Below are 24,377 nucleotides of genomic sequence, written 5' to 3' on the forward strand. Positions count from 1 at the left end.
TTCTTCCTTCCCCCTCAACCACGATGACCACGGATGCTTCCTAGTTGGGGGGGGGGGGGTTTCAAGGGAAATATGGTCAAAGGCATGTGGTCACACATAGAGACCAGATTGCATAGCAGTGCTCTAGACATGAGAGCAGTCCTTCTCACATTGCAAGCCTTTCAGGATGTTTTCCATCTAGGAACTATTGTGATCCACATAGACCAACAGGTCAGTGATGTGGTACATCAGCAAGCAAGGAGGAACCCACTCTTACTCATTGTGCAAAGATGCCATGAGGGTCTGGGAATGGGCACGGTCTTCGGACCACTTTCAACTTGCAATTCACATACCAGAGAAATCCAGCGTTCTGGCAGACAAACTCTGCCAACCCACACTGACCCTATAAGAGTGGTCCCTCAACCAGTCAGTAGCAGATCTGATTTTCAGCCAGTGGAGCCAAACCTGCTGTGACCTTTTTGCATCCCCCCAGAATAACAATGCAGCAACTACTATGCTCTGATCCCCCCTCCAAGGCTTCCTAGAGCGTGCACTCTGCTTTATAATTGGTCCCCCCCCCACCGTCTCCTCTACGCTTATCCTCCTCTACCCTTGATCCCAAAATTTCTACAGAAAGAAAAATGTTTGAAGACCTTGGTAATCCTCATTGCCCCCTGCTGGCCTTGTCAGATTTGATTCCTCTTCTCTGATCTTGTCTAAAATATCTTCCATGGATACTGGAACCCAAATAGGACCTCCTCTTTCAGCCGATAGAGGGTTTTCACCCCAATCTGATTTCCCTCAAACTTGACTGCTTGCTATCTCCATTTCTAGTGATTGTAAGAAGGTCCAGGCTTGCTTCCCCTGTCTGAGATACTATGCTAGCTTCCCTGAAACCAGCTACCAAGAAAGTCTATGAGAGTAAGTGGAAGAGATTTGTCTTCTGGGCCTCCAAAGAGAACGTTGACCTTTTTCAGCTCCCATGTCGGCTGTCCTTTTCTTTGCATCTCTTTTCAAAGAGGAAGTCTGTTTTCCTACGATCAAACTTCAATTGGCAGCCATCTCTAACTGCCAAATAAAACCACTGAACACCACCAAACACTAGTAACCACGAAAGCAAACTGCAAGGTGAACTCACACTGCATTCTATTGTAAAAAAAAACTCTCCAGCAGTAGACAACAGTTAAGCACTTTCATCCACTGTGGGACTTCATCAGAAATACTCCAAGTATACAACACTCCACTTAAATACACAATTTAAATCGCATGACCATAACAATTTTTCCAAAAGTTTAAAGAACCCTATCTGAAAAAATAACCCTATCCAGAACATAGATAAATAAATGTGTGTGTGTGTGTGTGTGTGTGTGTGTGTGTGTATATATATATATATATATATATATATATATATATATATATGTGTGTGTGTGTATAAAAAGTATCAATTCCACATTTAAAACGCCAGTTAAACATTGAAACTAAAAATGTATAGTAAATTTAAAAACCCAGTAAATATATATGTAAATACATTTGTCTGTATGTGTATGATCAAAAAACATTTTGAATGCTCCAAGTTCTTTAAGATTAAGAACGGAAGCAATTGAACAGGTTTTATTTAAACCGGGGAATACTAAGGCATTTAATCTAAGCTGCCATAGAAGTTCCCTGACCAATAGGTGGTCTTCAATGACCCTGCCCCTTGCATCTCTTTTCAGCTGTTCGATTATAATATACTTAAAAAAATGAGAGGGTCAAACTTTTAATATGCCACTTAGTAGTAAACTTGTGGCCTGCTGACTTTCTTAGACTGTAGGTCCTGTGTATCCTGTTCTTTGGAAATGAACATTTCATCAGAAATGTAATTTTACTCTACTTTTAATAGGCACTTTTGACGTGTGCTTCCACTGTGTATCAGCTGCCCTAGTTTACCAGCCACAAACTGATTTCTGTACGCTTTTCAGCTTCTTGCAAATTGTCTCTCTTGTTTGTGTACTTGTAATTGATTGTAAACTGCAGTCAACTTTTCTTTACTGTTGTTTAACCACACAATTACTTCCTGCTTTTGTATAAATGCAAAGCAGTGTTGTTCAAATAAAAATGCATTATTTACCAAGTCACTATAGCTTCACTTTTTATAAGAAAAAATATATTTACTGTAGTTTTATATTTTTCTCCCAGGAAAACCGATATAAATGCTAGATTGTATTTGTGTATTAGTGCAAAAATGATATGATTGTTAGCACTGCAGGAGGGTTAAATACATGGGTAAGTATCACTGTGGGGTGGGTACCCATCACTTTAAGGACTGGTGAAGTGACGGGCGATCTAAATAGATGAACAGTGCTGCAGAAAATGTAAATAAATCCAAGACAAATACTTAGACATCTGCTGAAATCTTTCTAGTAATTTGCAGAGTTCTTAACTTTCTAGGACTAGAAACATTCCCACCCTGTTATTTTGATGCAGTTGTTAATCCCTCCATGTACCTTAAGAATGACAAATAGTATGTGACATCATGACATTTTTTCAGCACTAGACTTTTTTTTTTTTTTTTTTTTTTTTGAGATTTGACTGAAGGCACCACTTAATGAAAGGGTTGCCAGGCTAGTCTAATTGTCCCTTACTGATAAAAATGGGATGTATTTTTGTTTGCCAGGGATGAATCTGCAAGAGGAGAAGGAGGTGACACAGTGGAAGAGGGAAGTTGTCCTGTCAGTCCACTCTCCAAGTCGCAAGCTGCTCTGCGGGGTTATAACTTGAATGAGCGACGACGTATTGGAAGCATGACAGGAGCAGAAGAGGCCATGTACCAGAAGATTCCCACAGATGAATCTGAGGCACAAACCCTGGCAAGTGCAGACCTGGATGGCATGAAAAGTGAGTGGTGTGCATTGATCAAAATCAGCACTTTAAAAGCTGTTACAGTCACACAAAGGGGTTATGTGTAATCTGTCAAATAATCTAGTAAATGCCTTGCCTTTGATTGTAAGTTGCCTGTAAGTCTTACTTGTATTGTTTGTTTTTAGTTCTTATTGTTGTCTTTATATCTAGAGCTTTTTATTTTGTATTCATCACATGCCTCTGTTTTACAACAACAACCTGCTTCTGTCAGTCTGTCTGTCACCTCTTCCACACACATACGTTGTTGCTTAAAGTATTCTCCTTGGAGCCATTTTTTCCCCTGTTTTAAGGGTGGGTATCCACTACTTAACTCATTCACGTCAGTGTTTAAAAGGTGTTGCAGCAAGATGTAGGCTAGGGTGTGTTTGTTAAAAGTTAGTGTTACGTTCTTTTCATGTTCTCCATGAAACTTCAGAAGTCTTGCTGATGAGGACCATAGGGTCTTGCATCGAACTGCATTATGCACAGCCAGTCTTCTGCACTTAGCCTGTGATTCATCTGAGCTTTGTCATCTGCTGCCTAAAGAAGGCACTGTGTAGGATACGAATAAAATGTTACACATGAGGGTGGCTTAATGGTTAAGGTGTTTGCCTTAGAAACACAAGGTCCAGGGTTCGAGTCTCACAAGGCATAATTGGCTAGGCTTAAAATGGCTCGCAAGGGCAGTTAGCTTAGTACTAATCTATGAGCCTATGATGCATGTCATGTCATCTGCATTTGTATATAGTACTGATTTTTCCCCCTTAGATTTGCTCCTACCTTGGCTAGAGTTACTGATATTTTAGTAAAGTTAGATATTTATGGATATATGCATTACTAAGTTTTATATAAAAACAAACCTGTATAAAGATTTTGTATCACTAACTGTGTGAAGCTGTGGGGTTTGCTTTGTGTAAAAGTGAGAAAGTGATCCCTTTTGTGGTTGCTTCTGCCAGTGTCAAACAGTTAAAGGTGCATGTGTTTCATAAGGGAAGTCACTGTTTGGAATTCCTGATCCCCAGCTTCTACCTGCTTTTAGACATTGTTTGATGTCTTAGATTTGGTCTAAAGCCTGGCTTATCAGGGTGACAGATTGTAGGACTACAGTATTGTAGTTTGGGATCTACAGGTAAGAAGTAGGTAGCATATCCATGAGAGATTCTTTGCATCCAAGATTTTCAGCATCACTCTTAGCTAACAGTCACCCCTAATTTATTAGATAGTCTAAAGTAGCAGCCATAAAATGCATTAATTCAGACTAGTGAAAAGAAAGACATTAATTGTTTTATTCAGGCATGTAATTATTAATTGTAAATGGATTAATAGCACATGATGTTATTTCATAGTATCGAGTTCCCTGTTGTATTGCAGGAGTTGATTCTATTTTACACACAAGGCCTTTTGAAGGCACAGTGCAGTCTCAGTCATGTATCTGATTTTTGTTCTTCAGCTGTATGTTTATTTTAGGTAACGGCACCTTCCATTGGTGATAGCAGAACTTGTAAAATTCTTGGTTTTGTACTGTGAATTGTCTGGCTGTGATGCTAGTGTACTCTCTTGGATGGCATCTTTCAAATAAGGGACTGCTGTGGACATATCTTCCCAGAGCCCATGACATATCAATTTAAAAGGGAATCAACAGCTTCTCCTGTAAGGTAGATAAAGAGTAGATTCATTTTTTAACTAATTTTGCCCATAAATACATAAGTGAATAATGTAATGAAATTGTTTTCTTTTCTGTAAAGAGGCTTAATTTTGCATATAAGTTGCAACGGTAGTCTAGGAAGGTTTAATTGCAAAAAAATCCTTTGAAAGATGGACGGTACAAAGAGACGTGCATTTGTCAGAAGAGCTGATGCTAATGCAGATGAAAACAGATTTCTTGAAGAAAACATACTTGTACAGTTTTCATAAAGTGTCTGAACTGTCTCTTCTCTTTGTTCTTAAATTTCTGTATGCATTTGTTGGTAAAGCATAGTGGAATGTTTTCAAAATGTATCATAACAGATTGTTAGACTTGTTTTGTTGTGGAGGCCCCTTTACCCATTTAATAGCCTCTGCTCTTACTTCCCTGGAGACAATTTGTATGTATTATATGACTGAGCAAGTAATTTAACCAGTTATTGCTCATAGGTCACCCATGAAAAGGGTTGCTCACCTGGTTAATGGATGAATAAAATAAAAAGAAAAGAAATCACAGAAGGGCAGCATAGGAATAAGAGCATGACAAAAATGTTTTGGATTATTCTCTTGCTCCAAAGGTATAACTGTGAGAGAGATTGGAACCAAAAAGGTTAGGTGCCCGCTGAGTGTTACAGCCTCTTTCAAGTTTCCAGGTCTTTAGAACCAAACTCATCATAGTTTGACTCCTCTGTTAAGAGTCTTTCTACTAGAATTCTGAGCCTACTTAAGAGTGAGGGAAATAAAAAATAGAAAATTGCTTGACCTTTTGAAGGTACTTTTAAGATATTTTTTTCCAGGTGTATGCTGAGAAAACAAGGGTGATAAAGTAAATACTTTAAGGGTTGTACATTGTACAGTATAAAGTGTCTTTAAGTGAATTATCTGTAATCTGGCAAATTATCAGTAAGTTTCTATGCTGCTCTTTGTGTGCTTTCTTTTCACTACATAGGTTAGTTAATATTGACTCCAAGCGGGGCATGATTTTCTGAGAAACAATTTCTCTCACTTCTCCACAGGTCACAGGTTTGAGGATGTTCCTGCTGTCCGAAGGCATCTTGTACGGAAAACTTCCAAAAGTCAAGTGATACATATTAGTAAGGATCATAAAGAACCTTGTGCTCGGATAAGGAAACAAACCCACCAGCCGCATGAGGTATGTATGTCATGCTTGTACAGAGCAGTAAACAGAATTTCTTAGCTTTCCTGATATGTCAGAATCCTCCCAGCATTACTAGTGTTGTCAAAGGAGGCCTATAATTTGGAGGGGTGGGCTAGTGTGAGCTCATGTTCTTAACTACTCAAGGATGTATCGGCATTTCATTACCCATTTTTATCAAATTCCAGTTGATTGAAAGACTATACAGTAAAAAGCACCCAAGGGAAAGTGATTAAAAAATGACTTGTTTTGTCAAGCAGGTAATGATGGGAAGGCATACATTTCTGAATCGTTATAAAATAAGAAATTTAGCGTGAAATCTCAGTTTTTTTACATTTATGCCAAAGGAGTTAGCTGGTTTCATTAACCATTTTAAGACATAACTCAAACATTGCAATATATTTTTCCATAAGGCATTGAGTACAGTAGCATACAGATGTTCGTGTTTCACTGTTGCAGTCATTACATTTGGGTTATCTACTTGCAGTAGTCCTCAGTCACCCTGATTCTCAAAGTCTTGGGTCCTGCGTCGGTTGCTGTCTCATCTTCCATGAGGTCAGGTAGACGGGTATAAAGCATGCAGCCAATGCCATTACATCAGTCTTTCTTGCTGTGCGGTGCCTGAAGCAGAAGCAGTTCGCAAGTACCAGTCGGCCAACTCCTGAATATTTTGTTTTCGAGTTTCAGATCCAAAGTCTTCAACTAAGCTAAGTACCCCATTGGGGATCCTTTTTCTTGCTCTAAACTGATGTCAGTAAAAGTTAACAATTGTATTTCTTGTGGAAAGCAAATACCTCATAAAGGTTTATATTCGTACTGCATTCCCTACTTAGGCCCAGACCACGACGTACCTCAGTCGGTTTTGTGCCTTATTCAAACCTCGAACTCTTCATCCTCTGTTCATTTTCGCATCTAAATATTTTGGTACTCTGTTCAATTATCCAGATATGGCTTCGGTAAGCCACCTGACTACCGACATTCTGAAAAAACGCAAAGATAAAGACAGAGACAGACCGCATAGGTACAAAGTTGCCGACGACTCTTCTAAGCTAGTCGCCAGCTCACCATTACTCAGTGAGGTGCTTTTGCGGCCCTTGATACCTGCTATTTCAGATTCGCAGGCCTCTACTGAGACCCATTCGGAGTCCAGTATGCTGCGAGATGCTTCTTCGACTTTGGAACCTGCGGATGTATCTACCTTGGATGGGTCCAGAGCCGCTGTGCAGGCACTGGCTTCTGAGGGTGTATTCCGGCCTACTGACTTGCATATTAAACTCATGCCGCCGCCTTCTTCTTCTAGGCCTAAAACTCGATCCATGCCTAGAAAACCAATGCCCAGACCGCATGGTCAGGCCCCTATGCCTAAAAAACAAATGATGAGAATGGCTGAAGACCTTATTACTGTAATCAGGGGGAAGCCACCCTTCTCCCTCTGAGCGACCTAGAACTGCTTTTCCTTCTGATTCTTCTTATCAGGATTCTGACATTTCTGTTTTCTCTGATGATCAGTATTTGCCCTTATCTACCTATGAGGATTCTGATGCAGAGGACTCCATTCCCTCTGCTTCCTTTCCAGGAGGATTTCTCTTTTGGTGAAACCTTGCATACTCTTAGGGAGCATTTCCACTGGGAAAGCCAGGATTTCTCTGACTTCAAAAAGAGGCTTAGGGAATTCTTACTCCTACCTCATCACAGGCCTTTAGCTATCCCTCCTGTACTGGATATTGTAGATGATGCCTTCTCAGAATCTTGCCTGGCCCCTGACTCTCTACCTCCGGCTCCCAAAAAACCTGACAGGTGTTACAGGGTACCTGACTCTCAAGTTCCTTTTTAAGATTCCTACTTCGGATCCTGAGACCATTTTACAGGGATCCAAAGGCATTAAGGCTACTACTGCCAAAAATCCTACCCTCTCTGATAGAAATTCCAGGGCCCTGGACATATGGGGTAAGAAGGTATACACTTCTGCAACTTTGGCCATTAGGGCATTAAACTGACAGTTTCATATGTTAAAGTATCAGCAGCATATTATTGGATTGCTTAAACAGAAAATGATGGTGATTCCTGACTGTGCTGAAAATACAGAATTACAGGATTTAATGCATTCTGCTGAACAAGTTGGAAAACATACTTTGCAATGTGGCTTTGATTCATTAGAGGCATCTTGCAGGGCTGCTGTCACTGGGTCTGTACTTAGAAGGCATGCTTGGCATAAGGAGCAATCTTTGCCGGATCATGTTAAAGCTAAATTACTGGATGCTCCCTTAAACCAAGACCGCCTGTTTAGCAACAACACAGAAGTAGTACTTAAAAAGATGGAGGAAAAAGCTAAATCTTTGCAAATTGTTAGATTTCCTGCAAGTACAGCCTCCCAGATTTAGTAGGCACTGGCTCTTTAAGAATTGGTCCTTTCCTGCCTCTTCCAAGCCTTCAGTCCAAACCCAGAACCATCAGAACACCCAGGCTTCAGTCCCAAGGTACTCACAGGCCTAAGCAGTGGGGGGGGGGCTCCCACTTCCAAATCTGGGAGCATAACTGTCACAGTGACTTAACTTTAAACCTTCCAGGCCCTGCTCAACTGACTGTTCCTTTAGGGGGAAAGATCGCCCTGCATGCAAAAAAACTGGGAACTCATTACCCAAGACAAATGGGATTTAAATATAGATTCACAAGGATACAGATTTCACTTCCACTCCTTACCAACCCAAAACGGTTGACCAGACCTACCCCCAAATCAGTGGGCAGAGGCTCAAAAGCAAGGTCTCTCTCTTCTGAGCATCAGGGCTAATCAGCCTGTCCCAGAGGAAGAATGGGGGCAAGGTTTTTCTGGTACCCAGAAAAGACGATTCCTGGCGTCCTATTCTGGACCTATCTATCCTAAGCACTTTTTTGGTAATTCCAAAATTCAGAATGCTAACTCTTCATCAACTGCTTCCCATGCTAGGCAAAAATGCATGGCTGGCAACACTGGATTTAAAGGAAGCCTACCTGCACATCCCAATAAGTGAATCTTGCAGAAGATACCTACGCTTCAGAGCAGGTTACATGCACTATCAGTTCTCTGCACTGCCCTTTGGCTTATGTACTGCGCCCAGGAAATTCACAAAATGCCTAGCTCCAGTCATTGCATTTTGCAGGCAAAGAAATATTCAGATATAACCATACCTGGATGATTGTCTAATTCAGGCAGAAAGCCAGTACATACTATTAAATCATCTGGCATTTGTAAAAAAATTACTGACTTCTCTGGGGTACACCATAAACGAAAAGAAATCACGTCTAGTACCCTGCCAACAAATTGTATTCCTGGGAGCAAGCTTGAATACAACTTACCAGATGGCCTACCTCACGCCAGAGAAACAAGTTCATTTGACAGCCTACTTCAAAAAACTGGCCACAAAGACCCAGCTATCTGCAAGGAAAATACTGCAAGCCCTGGGGTTCATGGCCTGTTGCATTCTACTAATTCCACATGCAAGACTGCATATGAGGAAACTACAATGGTATCTAAAAAGCCTATGGTGTCAACATTCTCAAGACCTAGAATCAATGATTGCTTTCATACCTTGTCTAAAGATAGAGTTCCTTTGGTGGGCAGAGGTCTGCCACCAAAACAAAGGACTGCCATTCTCTCTACCCCCTGCTGCCCAAACCCCAACAACAGATGCATCAGATTATGCATGGGGGGGCTCACTTGGCAGGGCAGTGCATTCATGGCAAATGGAACCAGAGTCAAATGCACTTGCATATCAATCAAAAAGAAATGTTAGCTGTACAGAATGCTCTGACAGCCTTCAAGGATCACATTCTTCCAAGACCATTATTGGTAAAGACGAACAACACCACTGTCATGTGGTACATAAACAAGCAGAGTGGAACCCACTCATGCCCTCTCTGCAGACTAGCCATGGCTCTGTGGAACACAGCCTTGAGCTACCAAGTGCACCTACAAGCTTAGTTCTTGCCAGGCAAGCTAAATACACTGGCAGATGACCTAAGCAGAAATCTCATGAACCCACATGAGTGGAAATTGGATCCAAAGATATTCAACACTTTGAGAAACAAATGGGGGAGCCCAGAGATAGACCTGTTTGCCTCCCGTCAGAACTACCAATTGGACGAATTCTGCACAAGGACTCCCCACAGACGAGCTTGGAAAGTGGATGCCCTGTCCTTCTCATCAGTTTATGCCTTTCCCCCTCTGCCTCTCCTCTCCAAAGTGCTACTAAAGATCAAGTAGGACAAACCAAGGACAATACTTATTGCACCAGACTGGCTCCACCAACACTGGTACCCCCTCTTGTGCAGTGTGTCACTTCTGGAACCATGGCACCTGCCTCAGACCCCTGCCCTGCTGTCCCAGAAGGAGGGCCAGATTCTGTACCCACAGCTTTAAACCCTGAACCCGGCAGCCTGGCTAATTTCATGATCTCTTCATTACCATCCCTCCCTCAGTAAGCAAGTGATGGATGTCATTCTGGAGGCGAGGGGGCCTAGTACTAGAAAATCCTATGCTGAAAAATGAAAAAGATTCAGTACCTGGAACCAAACAGTGGATGGACACAACTGCGCCCAATTTACTGCACATTCTTCAATACTTAATTGAGATACTTCACAAAGGCCTTTCCTTCTCTTCCATCAAAATTCATGCCTCGGCCATTTCAGCTCATTATAATTCATGCCTCGGCCATTTCAGCTCATTATAATACAGAGCCACCCCTCTTCTCTCATCCTCTGCTGAAGCAATTCCTCAAAGGGGCCAAAAACCTAAGACCACCCAGGAGAGCCCCTACTCCAGCCTGGGACCTTAACTTTGTATTGGAAAAGCTCACTCTACCTCCCTTTCAGCCAGCTGCAAATGCAGAGTTGAAATTCCTTTGTTGGAAAACAGCCTTCCTTCTAGCCATCACTTCAGCAAGAAGGGTGTCTGAATTACAGGCCCTCATGGCAGTGGAGCCTTTCATTATCTTTCATGCGGACAGGGTGCCCCTCAGGACCAATCCCTCCTTTATGCCCAAGTTGGTATCCAGTGCGGCCCTTAATCAGTCCATTCATTTGCCAGTCTTCTTTTCTAATCCACAGAACAAAGGGGAATGAATACTGCACTCCTTGGACGTGCACAGACAACTTAGATTTTACTTGGACAGGACTAAGCCTCTCAGGAAATCTGAACAGCTGCTGGTTGCATTTGCTGCAGGGGCAGAGGGGAAGGCCATTTCAAAGCAAACCATTTCTAAGTGGATAGGCCATTGCATTCATTTCTGCTGTAAGCACCATGGAAAACCTATACCACTGGGGATAAGACCACATTCAACCAGGGCTGCATCTACCTCTACAGCCTTTCTCAGAGGTGTCCCTACCAGGGACATCGTAGAAGCTGCTACTTGGAGTTCTGTACATACAGTCACCAAGCATTACCACTTGCCATTTTTTTCTAAATCCAGAGCTGGTTTTGTCACTGCATTCTTGCAGGGCCTTATAGCTGGTCCTAATGCTATCTAATTGCCTTCTCCCTTCCTTAGCTTTGGGAATCTACCTAAATGTAATCACTGTAACAGTGAAACACAAAGAACCTAGTACAGTTGTGTACACTTACCATAAATGTAGATGTTACGAGTGTATTCACTGTTGCAGTCTTGGTTACCCTCCCTCCAGCCCCCTGATTTCTATTGACTATACTGGTATTCTTGCTTACTATGCTTTAAGCTTTCTGGTGTATTTGCTTTTTTGTTGGAGGTGTAACCTTATATATATATATATATATATATATATATATATATATATATATATATATATATATATATAATTGCTTCCCATTATGGGGGCACGTGACATCTGGGGCAAGAAAAATTGATGTAATGGGTGACATCTGGGGCAAGAAAAATTGATGTAATGGTGTTGGCTGCATGCTTTATACCCCTGACTACCTGACATCATGGAAGATGAGACAGCAACTGACGCAGGACCCGAGACTTTGATAATCAGGCCGACTGAGGGCTACTGCAAGCGGATAACCCAAATGTAATGACTGCAACAGTGAATACACTCGAACATCTACATTTATGGTAAGTGTACACAACTGTACTTTCTTTAACAATTCTCAAATTGTGTGTGCATGTGTTTGTATGTATTTATATTAGACATATGTATATGTGTGTGTATACACACGTACGTGGCATTTGTTTGATAGCTGTAATGTCAACCTTATTTAATCGACAAAACAACTGATTGAAGGTGGAAGGTCACTCGCTGTAACAGTAGGTAAGGAAATAAACCCTTTCCACTCTGTTGTGCGAGCTTGTAGTTGGTATATAGAATTAGCAGAGGGTGGGGTGGGGTGGGGTTCAGAGGGATTGGATTCCTGTTGTCTAAATCAAAATGGTTCAATTCCCCGTTGTCAAAATCCAGTTGATTGAAACACTATACAGTAAAAGCACCCCAGGGAAAATGTCCCCATGTCCTTAACAGTTCTGGTTTAACTGAGCTGCACAGCAAAATATTTTATTCCTATACCACAGCCAACACTTCTGCACCTTGAAAGCCATATGAATGTGTCACAGTGGGAGTCACTGGTGGGTGCATTTTCCTAATGGTCAGTAAACCGGTGTGATAGCTGGGAGAAAATATACTCTCAGTAACTAGAAACCATTGCTTTCTCACTTCCAGTTTTACTACTTTATCCATACACTAGATGGTATGCTTTATCATGCTCGTCACTAAAGGTTCAGTTACTTCTTCATTCTCCCCCAACCCGTGATAAGAGGAACCTACCATTTACTGCTGGAATTCTGAAGACTCCATCTTCTAATCTTGTTCCTGAAACTTTTCTGCGTTTGATGAATTATACACCCAAATCACCCTAAACTGGATCTTTCTCTATTACTCCAGCAATAAGGAAAACATATCAGTCGACCTTTCCTTTTCTTTTTCTTATCATTACTCTGTTCTATGGTATGTTTTGTCCTATCACAATGGCTACAGGCTACTTCACCTATTTTGCTGTCTTTACTTTTTCTATGTAACTTGAATGCATGCATCACCACATAAGATGTATTCTCTTTTGCTATATCTGTAGTTCTTTCTGCCTTTCCCTCTGTTCCTTCCCTACCTAATATCTAATAAGGAAAACTTCCCAAACATAACGCACCATCTGCTCAATGTCCAGTATCTTGCTTCCTTTCCTGTCTTGTGGTTACCCTTTCCCTCTACCATCACCGCCTTTATTCTGAAATTCCTCCTTTTCAAATTATTTTGTTAACTGGATAAGTACACCAAGAACTGCCGCTTTTTTTAACTGACATGTTTAAAGATACAGTATATGCAGGTAAAGAATGAAAGATTCAAACTCCAGGTTACAGATTACAGGTAGCCCACTCATAACTCTCTGTGTCATAGTACTACAGATACTGAAGACTCATTTTCTTGTGCTGTTTATTTTCTAACCTACTTTCCCGATCCTCTAGGATTTAATTCTGTCATACTGTCCTTATAAATCCTCATAATCCTTATAACAAAAGTGTCATTCCCCTTAACCTATTTTTTTCCTTTGGCATACCTTCAATTCACTATTTTTTTTTTTTACTTATGGTGGTCCAACTTCTTATTTTAAGCCCATTCCTAGTCCATATCCTCTTTTTGGTTGCTAATGGTTCACCACATATTAACTACCCTTTTATCACCCATATTTCCAACTCTTCCCAACTCATTTCCATTCTGTCTCATGATTAAACTCAGCTGTGCACTGTCCACTATTGCCATGGCAAATTCTTGCTATTATTCTGAACCATGCAGAGGCCTCCTCAACTCTCCCACAGAACTTTTATGTCCCATTCCTCACGTTCCCTGTAGTCACCCTCATCTGAATTCTACAAAAATAAAGTTCAGTCTCTAGCTGTAAACAGCAGTCTACTCCCATCCAAACTTTTATGATGACATTACAGCCCAAAAACTATTTTTTCTCTTCCTTTTGTGTTCATCACTTCTGTCCTGTTTTCTTGCCTCAGTATTCACGTCTCTACTGTGCTACGCCAATCCTCCTTTTACTTGGCTAGTACTGGGTCTTACCTTCTTCCTAAATTGAGCCCCCCACTCATTTCCTCTCAATTTAAAAACATTGTCATTGTCCCATCTAAAAGTGTGGTGTCAGACAGAGAATAGTGACAGAGATGGTGCTTATCTCAAAATCTTAATTAGCCTCTGTAAAGTCAGCAAGTGAGGTCAACATATGTAGAATGAAAGTGATGCGCCTAGGCAGGATCCTGACGTGGGTGAGAGAGTAAGCAGACAGTAGGCAGCACTTACAAAACAGTTTATAGACAGTTACTGCCACCAGAATGTAATTGACTCCCTTCCTTGTAAGGCAGCATTCTCCAAATAACTGCCACAAACAAAGTTCTGCTTAAAATGCACCAAAGTGTCAGTTAATATTCTTTGCCTGTACTTCTATAAAAACTAATTAGCACTTCAGAAAGCAGGCAGTGGAGACTGAAAGATCTTTGTTGTTCTCTCTCTTTTTTTTTTTTTAGTCATAAATTTTATGAGGAACAAAGTCACTCTATAATGACACATATTTCATTTTCTGACTTTCTTTCCTTCAGACTAATGCCTCTGCTATGTACAATAAAAAAAAGTCTGGCCATTCAATGGTACTTTAGCGAATGGACACAAGACCCCCCCCCCCCAGCAACAACTAGACTAAAAAACTTCTCCAAGGCCAATTACAGCTTCTTACGTGAAAGCATAAATAGCTTCATAGCCCCTCCCCCACTGATGGAACAGACGCCTATGCTGAGTTTTATACCAATGCTTTATACAAGCACCTGTACAGTTGTATTGAATAGCAACAACTAGACTAAAAAGCTTCTCCATGGCCAATTACAGCCTCTTGCGTGACAGCATAAATACCTTCATAGCCCCTCCAGCACTGATGAACAGACACCTATGCTGAGTTATACACCAATGCTTTATGCACGCACCTGTACAGTTGTATTGACTCTGCCGTACCTGATAGAACCAAAGCTTGATCTTCAAGGAAAAACAAACCTGCCTGGTTGAAAACTGCCCTTAATAGGCTATACAATAGGCGAAAGAAATTACTGTCTAAGAGTAGGAAGGAACAGTCTTAAAACTGGAAACACTCCTTCCTCAACTTAAGCAAATAAAACTCCTAGTGAAGTCCTCCAATGTCAACTACAAATCCAAATTAGCTTCCCTAAGTAAGGATAACCACAAAGCGTTCTTTAGTTACATCCATAACCTCAAAAGGTAAGGCCCAGATTTGCGCTGAACTCATAGTTAATGGTACTACATATATAGAACCTGTGGATATAACAAACCTGCTGGCTGACAGGTTCAGTGAAAACTTCACACACCTGTCCATGCCATGTATACGCCAAACATCCCAAACTCCTGTCTCCCACTAGTATCTCCTAAGAACAGGTCTTAAATGCCTTCTTCAGGGCCAAAGACATTGCCTCTATGGGACCAGACAACATCCTAGGCTGTGTTCAACATGGGTTAAAACAAGAATTAGCATCATCATTGGGCATGCTTTTCAAACACAGCCTAAGAACTGGCTTTGTCCCAGCAGAATGGGGAACAGCTACCGTCATCCCTTTGCACAAAGGAGATGCATCCATGGACCCTGGGAACTATAGACCCATCAGCGTGACCAGCCTTATCTGCTGGGCCATGAAATGAATCATCATGGACCTTATTAAAAAAATATAGGAAGTCTCCAAACATTTGACCCCATCCAGTTTGGCTTTGTCAAGGGGAGATCATGACTGTTAAACTTGATGGACGACGTCAAGACAGTCACCAAAGCCCTAGACTAGGGCATATCTGTGCATATGGCCTACCTAGACTTGGCCCAGGCCTTTGACACAATCCCCCACTCGGGCATCATTGATAAACTCACCCAGCTGGGTATAAACCCATATATTGTCAGGTGGGTTGCAAACTGACTCACTGATAGAACTCATACAGTCAAAATCGGGGACTCCACTTCCTCCAGCAGACCTGGAACCAGTGGTGTTCCACAGGGATCTGTTCTGAGACCCCTACTGTTCAGAATCTACTTCTCAGAAGTACAAGCTAAAACTAAAGGACTGTGGCTGACCAAGTTTGCTGATGACTGCAAACTGTGAGTGATCATTGAAACCCTTAGCAATGTCAGCATCCTGCAAGAAGGTCTTACTCAAACTAATGACTGGTGCCAAAGTCATGGTCTTAAACTTAATGCAAAAAATGCATTATCATTCCCTTCAGCCAAATCAATAGCAATACCTTAAGCACACAGTCAGTGGTGAGAGTTCTAGGCACACAGGTTGACAGCTACCTTAACTTCAATCACCATGTCTCCCCAGTGATAAGAAGGGCATTTTGTATTGCTCATCTCATATGTAAGGGCATTGCGTACAGAAAAAGAAGTTATAACTCCCCCGTACTCTTCCCTAATCAGGCCAATAATAGAGTGCAACGCTCTCTTTGGTATGTTCCTTTCCAAACACCTGCAGCAATTGGAGAGAACACAAAGGTTCCTTACAATGAAAATTTAGGGTCTTCAAGATCTGTCTTAGGTGGACAGATTGAAATAATTGTCACTTGTCCTACAGACAGCTTTAATGGCAACCTGTGCCTTGCATACAGAGCAATCTCTGACCAGGCACATGGAAATGCTGCACATTCCAAGTCAAATGGCACGCGTCACTGACTTAAAGGACTTTAAGCTGGTATGTGATATCAACAGAACTTGCTGGAGAGACAAATTTGCCTCACAGAGGTTGCCCCACTTTTGGAACAAGCTTCCTGTTGATGTTAAAGCCCCTCTTTGGCCCTATTTAAACATAATTTTGATGACTGGGTGAGTAACTGGAAATTCATCCCGGGGATTCCACCTGTGTCCCTCACGGACAGAGGCAGTAGGTGCTGATTTTAGTGTCTGCTTGAACCAGACACCCTTGGGAACACTGGTTGAACTTGGTTAGGCTTGTAAGGGCTCTGGGCTGTTAGCCTAGTAACCTCCTGTAATCCTATGATCCTGTGGTATATGCTCGATTTTACAACAGGCTTGCTGGTTGTGTTTGTTTTCGAATGTTAATGGCCAGTCTTTGCTGGTCATAAATTATATAACAAGGAAACTAAATTGTACAAATGGCTTTGCTGTTGGTGTGAGGTGTTCTTGCTGATTTTAAGTGATGAGCTAAATGACATGGCTTTAGTTTATTTTTCATTGTGACTTGACTTTATTTGAGACTTGGCACTGTAAGTAGTCTCATTAGTTCAGGTGCAGTTTATCTTCTTCAGTGTGTGCTGTATGCTACTGTAGGTGTAGGGGTGTGTTTGCCTGTGTGTGTGTCTGTTCGTATGTCAAGGATACAGGTTCACAGGTAGGTACTAGGCTATCTGCCCGAAGGCATTTATAAGCCTAGCCAGAATGTGTTGGTTTTCGCCACCCCCTTAGATTAGTTCCCTGTGCCTCTGTCCAGCAGAGCCACTGAAGTGTACCCCGGGGTAAATTTTCTGATGTTTTTCGTGTTTCACTGTTGCAGTCATTACATTTGGGTAATCTGCTGGCAGGTTGCCCTCAGTCGGCCTGATTAACAAAGTCTTGGGTCGTGCGTCAGTTGCTGTCCCTTCTTCCATGACGTCAGGTCGTCAGGGGTGTAAAACATGCAGCCGATGCCATTGCATCAGTCTTTCTTGCTGTGCAGTGCCCGAAGCAGAAGCAGTTCGCAAGTGCCGGTTGACCGACTCCTGAAATTTTCATTTTCGAGTTTCAGAACCGAAGTCTTCAACTTAAAGCTAAGTACCCCGTTGGGGAATCTTTTTCTTGCTCCTTACCGATGTCAGTAAAAGTTAATAATTGCATTACTTGTGAAAAGCAAATACCTCATAAAAGATTTTCATTCGTACTGTATTCCTTGCCTAGGCCCTGACCACAACGTACCTTGCTGTCAGTTTTATGCTTTATTTAATCAGCGCACTATCCGTTGTTTTGGTACATTTTTGCCTCTAAATATTTTGGTTCTCGGTTTAATTAGCCAGAAATTTCGTCGGTTAGCCATCCGACTACCGGGATTCCGAAAAAACACAAAGATAAAGACAGACAGGTCGCTGAGGTCCAAAACTGCCGACGATGCTTCTTCTAAGCCAGTCACCAGTTTGCCGGTACTCAGTGAGGCACTTTCGCAGCCCCTGATGCCCACTACTTCTGATTCGCAGGCCTCTACGGAGGCCCATTCGGAGTCCAGTATGCCGCGAGGTGCTTCACCTATGGAACCCGCAGATGTCTCTACCTTGCATATTAAATTGACACCGCCTTCATTACTAAGGCCTAAATCTCGCTCAATGTCTAAAACACTGACGCCCAGGCCACATGTTCAGGCCCCTATGCCTAAAAAACAAATGATAAAAATGGCAGAAGATCTAATTACTCTAATCGGGGGTAGACACATCCCCCCCTCTAAGAGGCCTAGGCCTGAGCTTGATTATGAATCTTCTGATCAGGATTCTGTTTCTTCTGACTCTTTTAATGGACCTGGATTACCTACTTATACCTACTTATGAGGATTCTGATGCAGAGGACTCCATTCCCTCTGCTTCCCCTCCTGAGGATTTTTCTTTTTGGAAAACTTTACATATTTTAAGGGAGCATTTCCACTGGGAAAGCCAGGAATTTTCTGATTCAAAAAAGAGGCTTAGGGATTTCCTTCTACCTCAGCATAGGCCTTTGGCTATACCTCCTGTACTAGACATTGTTAATGATGTGTTCTCGGAATCCAGTTTGGCCCCCGATTCCCTGCCTCCGGCTCCTAGTAAACCTGACAGATATTACAGGGTTCCTGAGTCCCACAAGTTCCATTTCAGAAATCCTGTTGCAGATCCAGAAACCATTTCTCAGGGACCCAAGGCCATTAAGGCTTCTACTGCTAAAAATCCTACCCCTTCTGATAGAGACTCCAGGCTCTGGATAGATGGGCTCTTCAACTGGTACCAGAAGAGGAAAAGGGACAAGGTTTCCATTCCAGGCTTTTTCTGGTACCCAGAAAAGACAAATCATGGCGTCCAATCCTGGACCTGTCTACTCTAAACACCTTTCTTGAGATTCGAGAATTCAAGATGCTGACTCTTCACCAGTTACTTCCTATGCTAGGCAAAGTTGCCTGGTTGGCAACTCTGGATTTAAAAGAACCATACCTGCACATCCCAATCAGGGAATCTTGTAGAAGATACCTACTCTTCAAAGCAGGCTACTTGCATTCTCAGTTCTCTGCACTGCCCTTTGGCTTGTCTACTGCGCCCAGGGTATTCACAAAGTGCCTGGCTCCAGTTATTGCATTTTGCAGGCAAAGAAATATTCAAATATACCAATACCTGGACGATTGTCTAATTCAGGCAGAAAAACAGGGCATACTTCTAAAACATCTTGCCTTTGTAAAAAGGGTTCTAACTTGTCTGGGGTACACCATAAACGAAAAGAAATCACAACCGGTACCCTGTCAACAGATTACATTCCTGGATGCAAGCTTGAATACAACTGCCCAGATGGCTTTCCTCATGCCAGAGAAGAAAATTAATTTGGTAACTTACTTCAAACAAGTGGCTACAAAAACCCTGCTATCTGCAAGACAAATACTGCAAGCCTTGGGGTTCATGGCCTCCTGCATTCTTTTAATTCCATATGCAAGACTGCATATGAGGAAACTACAATGGTATCTAAAAAGTCTATGGAGTCAAAATTGTCACAGCCTGGAAACAATGATTCCTGTCATACCGTGCCTACACCTAGAGTTCCTATAGTGGGCAGAAGCCTGCCACCAAAACAAGGGACTTCCATTCACACTACCCCCTGCCACCCAAACCATAACTACAGATGCATCAGACTATGCATGGGGGGCTCACCTGGCAGGGAAGTGCATTAAGGGCAAATGGTACCCAAATCAAATGCACTTGCATATCAATCAAAAAGAAGTGTTAGCTGTACAGAATGCTCTGACAGCCTTCAAGGACCACATTCTTCCAGGACAACTAATGGTAAGGACGGACAACATCACGGTCATGTGGTACATAAACAAGCAGGGGGGGTACACATTTCTACCCCCTCTGCAGACTAGCCATGGCATTGTGGAACACAGCCTTGAGCTACCAAGTGCATCTGGAAGCTCAATTCCTGCCAGGAAAATTGAATACACTGGCAGATAGACTAAGCAGAAACTCATGGACCCACACGAGTGGAAACTGGAACCACAGATTTTCAACATGTTGACAAGCGAATGGGAGAGCCCAGACATATATCTATTTGCCTCCCCCCAGAAATACCAGGTGGACAAGTTTTGCACAAGGACTCCCCACAAACAAGCCTGGAAAGTGGATGCTTTGTCCTTCAGCTGGAAATAAAATATCAGTCTAGGCCTTTTCCCCTCTGCCTCTGCTCTCCAAAGTTCTACCAAAAGTCAAACAGGACAAACCAAGGATGATTTTGATTGCTCTAGACTGGCCGTGCCAACACTGGTACCCCCTCCTGCGCAGTGTGTCGCAAATATCTCCATGGCAACCTGCCTCAGACCCCTTCCCTGCTGTCTCAGCAGGAGAACCAAGTTCTGCACCCTCAGCTTCCAACATTGAACCTTGCAGCCTGGCTAATCACTTAATTTCACCCTTATCATCCCTCAGCAAACATGTGATGGATGTCTTCTTGGAGGCGAGGAGACCTAGTACTAGAAAATCTTGTGCTGACCAATGGAAAAGATTCTGTGCCTGGAACCAATCTTTAGGGATGAGCAAGCAGCACCCAATTTACCTCAGATTTTGCAATACTTAACTGAGATGCTTCACAAGAGCCTGTCTTTTTCCTCCATTAAAATCCACGCCTCAGCTTTTTAATAACAGAATCACCCCTCTTCTCTCATCCTCTGCTCAAGCAGTATCTCAGAGGGGCAAAAAACTTGAGACCACCCAGGAGAGCTTGTACCCCTGCCTGGGACCTTAACTTTGTTTTGGAGAAACTCACTCTACCTCCTTTCGAGCCAGCTGCTACTGCAGACTTAAAATTTCTTTCTTGGAAAACAGCCTTCCTTTTAGCAATCACTTCAGCTAGGAGGATATCTGAATTACAGGCCCTTATGGCAGTGGAGCCTTTCATCATCTTTCATGTGTACAGGGTATTTCTCAGGACCATCCTTCATGCCCAAGGTGGTTTCCACTGTGGCTCTTAATAAGTCCATTCATTTGCCAACCTTCTTCCCCAATCCACAAAGGGGAACAGATTCTGCATTCCTTGGATGTGCACAGACAACTAAGATTCTACTTGGACAGGACTAAATCTCGAAGAAAATATGAACAATTGCTGGTAGCATTTGCTGCAGGGGCAGAGGGGAAGGCTGTTTCAAAACAAACCATTTCTAAATGGATAAGCCATTGCATTCATTTCTTCTATAAGCACCACGGAAAACCTATCCCCCAGGGGATCAGATCTCACTCCAACAGGGCTGCATCTATTTCTGCAGCCTTTCTCAGATGTCTTCCTACCAGGGATATCCTAGAATCTGCTACCTGGAGTTCTGTACATACTTTCACCAAGCACTATCATTTGCCAATTTTCTCTAAATCCAGAGCTGGCTTTGCCACTGCTGTCTTGCAGGGCCTTATAGCTGGCCATAATGCTGTATAAACTCCTCCTCCCCAACCATACCTTTGGGACTCTACCCAAATGTAATGACTGCAACAATGAAACACGAAGAACATAGTACAGTTGTGTACACTTACCATAAGTGTATTCACTGTTGCAGTCCTGGTTACCCTCCCTCCAGCCCCCTAGTTTTTTCTGACTATACCTTTCCTTTTCTTTTACTATGCTTAAAAGCCTTTTTGGTGTATTTGCTTTTGGTTGGAGGTATACTTTTGTGTTTTTGTGTTTATTTGCTCCCCATTAGGGGGGTACCTGACATCTGGGGCAAGAAAAACTGATGTAATGGCGTTGGCTGCATGTTTTATACCCCTGGCGACCTGATGTCATGGAAGAAGGGACAGCAACTGATGCAGGACCCAAGACTTTGTTAATTAGGCCGACTGAGGGAAACCTGCCAGCAGATTAACCAAATGTAATGACTGCAACAGTGAATACACTCTAACATCTACATTTATGGTAAGTGTACACAACTGTACTTTTCCCATCCACTCGTCAAGGTTTCTCTTGAAGAGTGTTAGTGAGTAGCTCTAATGTGGATTGGAATCTTGTTGCAAAGCATGGGAAGTCTATGGGACAGGAATCTATCCCTCAGGCACATCCTATTTATTGTTATGGTGAGGTTTAGATCCTTAGAGCGTGTGGCTCGAGGGGATATGTTTTTTCTTTAGGTGGAGCATGTCCATCAATTCTGGGTTGGACATGGCCTTGTATGTCAGGCCAGAGATCACCTCTGAGTAGGCGGTATGTAATAGAGTACAGCTGGAGTTTCTCCAGTCGAGCTGCATAGGGCATCTGTTTGAGGCCAGTGATCCTCTTGGTGAGGTACTTCTGTGGTCTTTCCAGCTGTTGCATGTGTCTTGTAATGTACATCCCAAATGAGGCGTTGTACTCTATGATGGGTCTGATGAGTGATGAGTAGACGGGCACAATGACCTCTTTTGATCTGGATGGGAACCCTTTTGTGATTAGGTGGGCCACATAGAAGGCTTTTCTAACCACTTTGGCAATGTGATTATCAATGGAGAGATTACTGTCTACTTGGGTCCCCAGATCCATTATTACATCTTCTGTATTTAAGAGACTACCACCTATGTGGTAGTTTGTGGGTACTTGTTTTTTTCCAAAGGGAATGACTATGCACTTTTTGGCATTTAGCTTGAGGCCATGATTTTGACACCAGCCGTCTGTCTCAGTGAGACCCTTTTGGAGGATGTCTGTGTCGGCCAGAGAGTCAATTGTAGCTCCTGGTTTGCAGTTGTCTGCGAACTTGGTCAGCCATAGTCCTCCTGTGCTTGCCTGTACCTCTGAGAAGTATATGCCGAACAGGAGGGGTCCTAGGACTGAGCCTTGGGGAACGCCACTTGTAACTGGTTTAGAGTCGGACCTAGCTCCCGCAACTGTCACCATGTGGGTTCTGTCCGTGAGCCAGTTGGCAACCCATCTGGTGATGTAGGGGTTTATGTTCAGGCTGGTGAGCTTGTCTATAATACCAGAATGGGGAATGGTGTCATTGGCCTTTGCGATGTCTAGGTAGGCTGTGTGTACCACCTTTCCCTCGTCTATAGTCTTGGTAACTGTTTCAGAGATGTCCGCCAGGTTTAGGAAGCGTGAATCTGCCCTTATCAAAGCTGAACTGGGTAGGGTCCAGTGTTTGGAGGTTTCCAATGTGTCTGTTAATGAGTTCCATGGTGATGCCCTCCATAGCCTTGCAGACAAAGCTAGTCAGTCTTATAGGGCGATAGTTCCCGGGGTCTGTTGTGGCTCCACCTTTGTGGACCAGAATAACTGTTGCTGTGCGACACTGTATGGGTGCGTAGCCTGTGTAGAGGCTGAGTTTGAACATTGTGTTTAGGTGAGGGGTAGTTCGTCTTTGAGCTCAAGTAGGACACAGCCTGGGACACTGTCCTGTCCCAATGATGCTGTGTTTTGCTTTGGAGAGGACTGTATTAATCTGAGTGTCTGTGATCTCAGGGGCTCTACAGTCTTCTGGTAGGGTTATGGTCCCTTTTGGGGGTGAGAGGGGGGGTGAAGTTTGCACTGAACCGGTCTGCCAGGATGTTGATGATATTGGTCAGTTCAGTGTATTTTGTGCCATTCTGCACCAACTCCGAGCAGATCTGAGCATTGCCACTTAGATTCTTGACATAGCTAAAGAATGCCTTGTGGTTATCTTTGGAGTCCTTGGCAATTTTTCTTTCTAAGCTAGCCTTGGATGATTTTATGAGGGATCGTAGTTTCTTGCTGATACTGATCAGGGTTGTCTTCCCGTCTTGAGATTTTGCTCTTTTCTGTACTAGTTTCCTCCTCCTGTTGTATAGCATGTTTATGGCAGGGGTCCACCAGACTGGTTTCCTTTTCTTGGAAGAGTGAGTCTTGGATGTTCTTCATTCCACATTGCTGCAGTCCTAACTATTGGGTAGTCCGCTGTCCAGTCGGCCCGAATACCAAAGTATATGGCTGACGTCGGTCAGGGCGCATTAGACTGACGTCAGTACGTCAGGGTACTAATGCGCATGACCGACGTCATATCCCCAGTCTTTTTTGCCGCATGGTCCGATGCAGAAGCAGTTTTGCGAGTGCAGGTTGGCGTTCTGAAATTTTCTGAAGTCGGAGTTTCAGACCGAATCAAAGTTGGCTAAGTACCCGTTGGGAACATTTTGGTTTTTTCTTGCCTCAGTATTTAACCGGATGTCAGAAAAAGTGAATAACTGTATTTCTTGTGGGAAACAGATACCTCATAGGGATTACCATACCTTGTGTATACCTTGTTTAGGGCCTGAGCACGACGTTGTTGGATGCCGCTCTTGTGCTAGATTTAACAAACGCACTATTAAGAGAAGGTTGGACTGTGCCAGGTTAGTGTTTGGGAAGCGTTGTAATTATAAAATGCCGCCGGATGCTCCGGCGCCCGCTTCCCAAAAAGCGCAAGGACAAAGCGAAGCCTAGGGTTGATGAACCGGCAGTCCCGGACGTCGGTTCTTTAGAAGG

At 42.8% G+C, this 24,377-nt stretch overlaps 1 protein-coding gene across 4 annotated transcripts in view; it reads left to right on the plus strand.

Annotated features, from left to right (window-relative positions):
* Nucleotides 1-24,377, plus strand: part of SLC4A2 (solute carrier family 4 member 2) — a 2,370,566-nt gene that overhangs the window by 1,734,945 nt on the left and 611,244 nt on the right. For all 4 annotated transcript variants that reach the window (XM_044067584.1, XM_044067586.1, XM_044067587.1 and 1 more), the window contains 2 exons: nucleotides 2,636-2,856; nucleotides 5,559-5,695. In XM_044067584.1, the coding sequence (XP_043923519.1) occupies nucleotides 2,636-2,856; nucleotides 5,559-5,695 (358 nt within the window). The remainder of the gene's footprint in view (nucleotides 1-2,635; nucleotides 2,857-5,558; nucleotides 5,696-24,377) is intronic.

Source organism: Protopterus annectens, chromosome 3.part1 (assembly GCF_019279795.1).
Source record: "Protopterus annectens isolate FY-2018-M chromosome 3.part1, PAN1.0, whole genome shotgun sequence".
In the NCBI taxonomy this organism is placed as follows: Eukaryota; Metazoa; Chordata; order Ceratodontiformes; family Protopteridae; genus Protopterus; species Protopterus annectens.